The sequence below is a fragment of the Lactuca saligna genome, chromosome 3 (genome assembly GCF_052625555.1).
Source record: "Lactuca saligna cultivar CGN05327 chromosome 3, ASM5262555v1, whole genome shotgun sequence".
NCBI lineage: Eukaryota > Viridiplantae > Streptophyta > Magnoliopsida > Asterales > Asteraceae > Lactuca > Lactuca saligna.
Window position 1 is genome coordinate 27,173,649 of NC_136419.1, and position 9,037 is coordinate 27,182,685.

The 9,037-nt window shown below is 31.9% G+C and overlaps 1 protein-coding gene across 1 annotated transcript; it reads left to right on the forward strand.

Moving 5' to 3' along the window:
• Positions 1–2,036: 2,036 nt before the first annotated feature.
• LOC145034878 (protein neprosin-like) lies at positions 2,037–6,119 on the forward strand. The gene is made up of 7 exons (XM_078983436.1): positions 2,037–2,732; positions 2,866–2,952; positions 3,064–3,276; positions 3,411–3,575; positions 4,077–4,130; positions 4,234–4,380; positions 5,675–6,119. The coding sequence occupies exons 1-7, from the start codon at positions 2,514–2,516 to the stop codon at positions 6,050–6,052; spliced, it is 1,263 nt and encodes a 420-aa protein (XP_078839562.1). The 5' UTR covers positions 2,037–2,513; the 3' UTR covers positions 6,053–6,119.
• The last annotated feature ends 2,918 nt before the right edge of the window (positions 6,120–9,037 follow it).

Consider the following 9,037-nt stretch of genomic DNA (forward strand, 5'->3'; position numbering starts at 1 on the left):
GTAACATAAATGCATTAGATCGGGGATTAACGGACCCGATTGTCTTCTCTTTCTTATCTCCATATCTAATAAAAGAATAGTTTTATTCTCCTCTTGACATGTGTCATTTTATTAAGCATCCTAATTAATACATATTTTATTCTCTTTTGATATGTATCATTATATTATATCTCATAATTAATACATAGCATTTCTAAACCTATTGATTCTCCATTTTAAATTTCAAATTTTAAATTTCTCATTTTAATTACATTAAACTAATAACATTATAATAAAAATTAAAATAAACTTAATACAAATTAAAAATGATATAATTTCACATATTTATTTAAATCAATGATTAAAATTTATATAACTAAAAAAAATCTCTTAATTAATAATTTATTTAAAATAATCGATTAATAATTTTAGTTTTTATTTTAAAAGTTCAATTAGTTGTATAACCGTGATTCTTATGGGTTATAAACTAGTTCAAGATAAACCAATCTTAATCAAATCCAATATTGACAAAAACTTGTTGATACGTAATTAAGACTTCTTTAAATTGATTGTTTGTTTGTTTTTGTTCGATGGTGATAGGGTCTTAACCCAAAAAGATCTCTTTACAACACAAAAAAGTAAGAATGATTCGATGTTTTATAACATCATTTGATATGATTGTTAAAATATTTCTATATATAATGCAAGTATATTTATGCATGAGGAAACGGGACCGTTATACAATTGCGAGTAATAATATGTTAGACAGTTAGAGTGGGAGCAGTGTGTAAAACTTTTAGCAAACAAAACATAACATATCGACAAGATAAGAGAATGTTAAATTACCTTTTTGCCCATAACACAATATTAAAGGTAAACATTATCAAAGGGTTTTGCGCGTGTAAATTGCATGGATTTGTAGCGTAAGCATGCAGCTCCCCGCGTGCCAACCCAAATGTTAAGGCAAAATTTACGCCCTCCAACACACCAAAATATATATATATATATATATATATATATATATATATATATATATATATATATATATATATATATATATATATATATATATATATATTCCTTAAATATATTTTTTTACCTCTTTACCAAACATTTATTAAAATTACTAACTTGTTTCATGGTTTACAAAATGCATCATCGTATTAGGCTACAAATCTTGATATTCGTTCATAGCAAATATACAATTTATCCGTGTAAAGTTTACCCAAAACGCATCATAGTATTAAACAAATCTTAATATTCCTTAGACTGGTTATATTGATATGCATGGTTTTTCAACCAGTTCGAGTGGTAATTAACAACTTTGATTATATCAATTTTGTATCCTACCAAAATTCCTATGATTAATTAAGATAGATTGCGAATAAGTATGAATATTGAGACGCATTGTCTAAAAGTTCTGTGTACAAAAAAGCTATAAGTAGAACTTTATCTATACAAATGACGGTTTTGATAGTTAAGATAAATTGTCTTTACCTATCTATATATTGTAATTAATGTCATATAAACTGATCGCATTGAGCAGATTCTATAAATTTTCGATCATTTAAGATTATTATTATTTTTTTTTTATAATAAGTTATGTGTTTATGAATTTGTGTATATTAAAAAGAGTGGAATATCTAGAAAAGAAGAGAGTAACAGAAAGAACATATAGGGAGAAGTGAAAGAGAAGCACTTAAAGCAACCAGGCAACTTTGAGACCCAGAATCAAGTGTAATTCTCTTGTCTGTCTTCACTCCCTCAAAGTAAAGAATATATATATATATATCACTATTCACTACCCACATTTCACATTAATTATATATATATATATATATATATATATATATATATATATATATATATATATATATATATATATTATGTTATACTTATATAGTAGTTTTTACTGAAAGTTATTGTGAAAATACATGATATAGAAATAAATAATTGGTAAAAAAGGTAAAGTTGCAGTCTTTGTATCGAAGACTGGAAACACGTCTCTTACCCCACCCCACCACCCAACCTCAACTTTCTCTCTCTACTTGATTTAATTTCTCAAAAATTGCATGTCTTGGTCACAACTCAAAACCCAATATTTATTTCCAAACCTCACATGCTTAAACTCTAAAAAAACTCAAAACCCCCCATTTTATGTGCTCAAATCATCAATACCTGAGCTATTTAATTACTTGTCGCCTTGAAGTTGTTGTTGTCAGAGCATAGAAATCAAGGTATAGAATTAGAATAGAAACTTTTGGAGAGAGAGAGTGTGTGTGTATCACATCACAAGTGGGATTTTGTTTATGTTTTTAAAAAAACATCATTTGAAGCTTTGAAATTGGCGTTATAGAGTGAATTGGGAAGCTCTTTAGAATGGCTAATGCTCATTGGGACAAACACAGAAGAAGCTTGTTTTTGTTTTGATTATAGAAGGAGACAAGAAGAAGGCAAATGTAGAAGAAAAGAAAAGCAGAAAAAACAAATACAAAGAAACAGATTTGTTTGAATAAACGCAAGTACATACGACGATGGATTTCAGTTATAACTTTCAGATTCTTCCAATCATTTCCTCCTTTGTTTTCTTCCTCCTGCTGTGTTCCAGTGTTTTCTCAGCCATGTCAGCGGCGCAATTTGAAGATTTCCGGCGAATGAATCAAACTTTCCGCCCTGGGGAAGAGTCAAAGAAAATGAGATTGATCAGAACCCATCTAATGAAAATCAACAAACCTTCTGTCAAATCAATTGAGGTAACTCTTTAGATGATTGCCATAAACACCCATCGTCAAAAATCATACAATCACTTCGCATTTTCTCCCCCTGTTTTTGCGTGTTCTTCAAATTTCTCCTGATTTTCTTCCATTTCAACTCATTTCGATGCAGAGTCCAGATGGAGATATAGTGGATTGCGTTTTGGTTCATCATCAGCCAGCTTTTGATCATCCTGTGCTGAAAGGAACAAAGCCATTTGTGGGTTTCACATTTTCGTCTTGAAAATTACAAAATTCACTTTTTTTTTTTTTTTTTTTTTTTTTTTTCTGTTTTATACTTAACTTATCTTGGTAATTTTTGTAAAATTAGGACCCACCGGAGAGACCAGATGGGTATAATCATGCAGGAACGGAGTCGGAAAACTATCAGCTATGGAGTTTATCCGGCGAATCCTGCCCGGAGGGAACAATTCCGATCAGAAGAACAACAGAAAGTGATATTTTACGTGCAAATTCTATTCAAAGATTCGGTAGAAAAATTCCAAAACCAGTCCGAAGAGATTCTTCTAATGGTGGCCATGAGGTAATTAAAATCTCCCGAAACCAATTAAAAGTGGATGCTTTTATGCTTTGCATCCATTGATGCATACATATTATGAATGGATGTAGAAATTCTGGTCGCTAAAAAGTAAAAAATTCGTTGCTAAAAATGTACAGCATGCAGTTGGATATGTAAGTGGAGAAGAATACTACGGAGCAAAAGCAAGTATAAACGTATGGGATCCAAAGGTGACGGATCGATTTGAGTTCAGTCTGTCGCAAATGTGGGTTATTTCTGGTTCTTTTGGTGATGATCTTAACACCATTGAAGCAGGTTGGCAGGTATTTCTTTTATTCATAAATTAAATTCATTTGAATTTTTGTCAGTTTTTTTTAGTGTATTTCTAAATTGATTTCTGAACACAATTATATCACATGATAATTTAAAATATTAGTCATTTATAAAGAGCAATTTAACTTGAGAACTTATGGAATCACGGTTTACTTCCTTTTTAAGTAATAACAAAGCCAAAAAGTCAGTAAATCACATGGAGTTATTGAGTTAATTGGAACATCTTTAGGCGGTAATTAAAAGTTAGGATTATTTGATATGATTCTATTTAGGCTCTTTGATATCGGACTTAAACACATTTAATTCGATCCTAACGTAACACCATTAAGAAATTTGATAAAGTTATTTGATTACATCAAATACAAAGTTTTTGGTTTTATTATTACACCAAACACATTTTTTTTTTTTTTACAAAAAATTTGCAAATGACGTAGCACTCTGTTTTCGAACCATCTAATAAAAGTGCATGGTTAAAATTCTTTTGTTAATAGGTTAGCCCAGAGCTATATGGAGACAACTATCCTAGATTCTTCACTTATTGGACAGTAAGTTATTTAATTTTTTTAGCTAGTTTGTGATAAAATGTATTTATTTATTTCATTGGGTATATATATTTAATATTTAATATTTAATATTAATTAATTGTAGACGGATGCATATCAAGCTACAGGATGTTATAATCTGCTATGTTCGGGTTTTGTTCAAACAAATAACAAGATTGCAATTGGAGCTGCTATATCCCCAACATCGTCGTATAATGGTGGACAGTTTGATATTAGCTTATTGATATGGAAGGTAAATCTTTTAATTATTTTGGAAAATCAATTTCTAAGAACTCAAAATAATAATAATAAAAACTTTTTTTTTCTATTATGGAAAGTTAAAAAAATAAAAGAAAAGAAAAACAGTTATCGTATGAAACGTAATAGAGTTTATGAAGTTGTTTAAACTTTAATTCTGGGATATATATTTTTTATAACATTATAGTAAACTAATTTTTTTTTGCATAAAATAAATGTTAAACAAATATAAATAATAATAAAAATGTAATTTTGCAAAAAAGCAAAAGGTAAAAAGAAGGAAGAATCATTTGGTTTCTTTAAGGGTGAGAGTGTCATCATATATTTTCAAAGTAGTCTTGCATTGTACACCATGGAGAAATAATTTCCTAAGCTTTTTCTAAAATATATTAATATCTGTGCCTCACTTAAAAGGCAAGACTACTTGAGCGCTTTTTTTGTAATAAATGTACCAATTCTTAATTGAAGTTTCTATAAAATATAAACGTTTTCCATCTTACAATTAATTTTCCTTACTCGATATTTATTTTGATATCCTTGTTTTCTTTGTTATTAATAGACATTTTTGTATATCTAGCTAATGGTCAAACTCTTTTAAATATATAACAAAAATACATCATATTTGAAAAGCTTTTGCATATTAGGAAAAAAAAAAACAACTTTAATTCAAATCAATTTTTTGTTAAAAAAATTGTTTTGAATTCACTTTTCTTTTTTCTCCTACTCCCTTTAATTTTCATTTTTCACGTTTATCACATTTTGATTAATTCGCCTAAGTTATTAATTGTTTAAAATAAATATAATTATTTTTAATAAAATACAATATTAAAGAAATCTCCTCCAGAGGGTTTAAACGATATCAATATCGAAAATTGAAAAATACAAGCATCATATAAGATATGCTATGTTTCATCTTAAGTTTTGTTTCTTTGACAAACCATGTATTGAATATTAATCATTTTTTTTTTCTTTTTCTCGTACCTTATTCCAAATATTGTAGTTTAATGATGCTCAAGTTAAAAAACATTTTTGAAACTTTGAAATTATCTTAGAAACCCTCAATTGAGGAGTATATTTTATAAAGCAGTATAAAAGAAGAAAAATATAAATATTAATTGTAACGTTGGATTTTCAAAATAAAGATTAACCGAAAATTAACAATGGAGTCGAACAAACAAAATGGTGATCTTTTAAAACGTTTGTCATTGGAGCTGAAACTAATATGTATTTTTCTATATGATTTTGTATATACATGTAATAGAACAATATTCCTTATGTGGTTTTTGTAGGATCCGAAGCATGGAAATTGGTGGCTTGAATTCGGATCTGGGGTCTTAGTTGGATATTGGCCGGCGGATCTTTTCACTCACCTTCGAGATCACGCAAGTATGGTTCAATTCGGGGGTGAAGTTGTGAATAGTCAAGCCTCGGGTTCTCATACCTCAACAGAAATGGGAAGTGGGCATTTCTCGGGTGAAGGGTTTGGGAAAGCTTCATATTTTAGGAACATGCAAGTTGTCGATTGGGATAATAGTTTAATACCATTGTCTAATTTGAAAGTATTAGCTGATAATCCGAATTGTTACGATATTAGAGGTGGGATCAATAATGTTTGGGGTAATTATATTTATTATGGTGGACCAGGTAAAAACCCGAGATGTCCCTAAACGGGGTCGAGTTTTTATTGAGTACAAATACACGGATGAAATTTTTATAGCAAGCTTCATTGTTTTACTTCGATTTGGTGATCAGGTCTCTTATCATGTGAGTTATTCTTTTAATCTTTGAGGTTTTTATAGATTGAACAAATCTTGTAAATTAGCAATTTTGAGTTTAAATGATCAAACATGTTATGGCTTGTGATGTTATTTTCCACTTGTTTGTATTTAGTTTATGCATTTCGTTCTTATAACTTATAGTAAGATACACAATAGCCCTTTCACTTGGTCGTCCCGTAGGTCCAAACTCCGACCTAATCAATGTTTGGTCAACCCAAGCTTGGGGAAGACCCGATACTATAATGCAAATATCGGTAATAAAATATTGCAATTTCTTGCATATGGGTCATTGTGTTATATATTATAATGTACCAAAATGATCTTTTGAGCTCACTATAACAAATGACAAGAGTATATTCATCTATATGCAATATATGACAATACTTAAAAATATTTTATAGGCTAAAATTAATGTATATATTGAGTATAAAGCAACCTCTAAATCTTCTTATATGTTCACTTAAAAGCATCATAGTGACTAAACTTAGTGTATGTTCCATTTAAAGCAACCTCAAAACCATCTTATATATTCACTTTTTTATGGCGGCTCTTAAACTTAAATTTTAAAAATAAATTGTAAAAGATTTCAACCCGATTCAACCCAATCCAACCCAACCCAACCCAACCCAGGTAGGCTCGCAAAAACTCAAGTAAAAAATAGTTAAGGCTCAGGCACATCTATTTCAGTATCACCCAATAGCAACCTATAATCCATGCTCGATGGTCCATTAATCCCCGCTTGGAAGTTGGGACGAGCCTGGTCTGAAGGCACAAGATCTATATGTACCTCTAACTTATAGAGTAAGTTACATAAAATGTTGTGGTTTTCAAAATATATCAGGTCTAGTCCATGAGATTTAATTTTTGTAGTTTTTGCCCCCATTTAGTTTCCTTGGTACACCTTTCGTCCATTTTGTAACCACTGCTAGCCCCCACCTGCTAAGCCTCATCATGTGTGTAACGATCGTTTTCCGAGGTATAAATTTATCTAAATTCTCAAGTTTTATTTTAGGCTATAATATAATTATATATGAGAGAGAGCCCTTTTTTTGGGCCAAGTTATAGCCTGCCCATAAGCCGTACACTGGGCGTAATGGCTAAATGAAACGTGGGAAGGAGAGGCGTACGCGCAGCGTACCATAGTGTACGCCGAACGTACGCGGCCAGAGGAAAAACCCTAATTTTAGGGTTTGAGACGTATATAAACCCCATTATAGCCTCTCATTTGGCCTCCTCGCTTATCATTTACCCCAGAGAAACCCTAGTTCGTCCCCTTTGCTCCTTGCTTGTGTGTGTTTGATCTTTGAGCTTATTTTTGTGAAGAAAAAGAAGAAGAGAAGTGGAAGAAGGAGAACTTGAGTACCTTGAGCTCATAGATCTGGGATCATTCCTTCATTTGGCATTCAAAAGAGGTATAAAGCTTCCAACTTTCCTCTTGTAAGTTTAGATCTAGGAGTTTTTGGAAGTTTGGACCTTTTAGGTCCAAAGGAGGGACCTTTATCTTACAACTTCATTTTTGGAGCTTGGGATTGCTATCCTTGAAGCTCAAGTGTCCCCATAGCAGTAAAGTTTCGATCTTTGAGGCTTATATGGAACCATGCATGAGATCTAGTTGGTTTTATGGAGGTAGAATGTTATTTGTGGGAGTTTGAGCCTTTATGAGACTTGTAAGCCATCAAGTAAGCAACTTTATGGCTTAAGTCATCGAATAAGCTTAGGATCTGGATTTGTAGCTTCTAGATCTGATTACTAAGCACTTAACGAGATGTTAGCTTAACAGGGCGATACGTTGGGCGTACAAGGAAGTACGTGCCGCGTACGAGCCAGCAGTCAGTACGCTTAGCGTACCTTGGTGTACGCCCCGCATACGCTACCAGTTTGGGCTTTGAGTGTTGGGCCTCGGTTCGATTATGCCTCTCAGCCACACCATTAAGTTATGATGTCCTGTGAGGTGTCAATTGTGAGGCAATCCCACATTCCTTAAGATAGTCAAGGAAATCTGTACTAAGATAGTCACCATCTCGATCGGATCGAGGCATCTTAATGTTCCTGCCCAGCTGATTCTCCACTTCCTGTTTAAACTCCTTGAACTTTTCAAAGGTTTCTGACTTATGTTTGATTCAGTAGACTTATCCATAGCTACTATAATCATCAGTAAAAGTCACATAGAAGCGATTAGCATCCCTTGTAGCAGTTCTAAAGGGTCCACACACATCCGTGTGTACCAGATCCAACAAATCTTCACCCCTAGCACAAGAACCAGTGAAGGGTGATTTTTTCATTTTTCCAAGTAGACAAGATTCAAAACTATCATCCAACTTTAGGTCAAATGACTCCAAGACTCCATCCTTTTCGAGTTGGCCTATGCATTTCTTGCTTACATGTCCAAGACGACAATGCCATAATGATGCTTTATCTAAGTTAGTGGAAAAATCAATACACAACACATTATTTCCTAGGTTATCTACAACTGACACAGCTTCATACACACCGTCACAAGGTAATGCTTTAAAATAAAGAACATTATTAAAGCAAGCATTAATACCACCACATTCATTATCAAAAGAAAAGGTAAACCCTTGTTTGTACAAAGCATGAAAGGAAATAATATTTCTCTCCATTTCAGACGAGTAACAACATTTACTCAAATCTAATGTTAACCCACTACTTAGCAACAAAGTATAAACTCCAATCTTGGTGATAGGTGAAGCTTTCCTATTCCCCATGATTAAGTTTATCTTCCCATGCTCCATATTCTTACTTCTTCTTAGTCCCTACACATCGGAACATATGTCAATACCATAACCTGTATCAAGGACCCCAAGAGTTAGAATAGGGTGAGTTGTTAGACAATATAGTGTAAATACATGCATG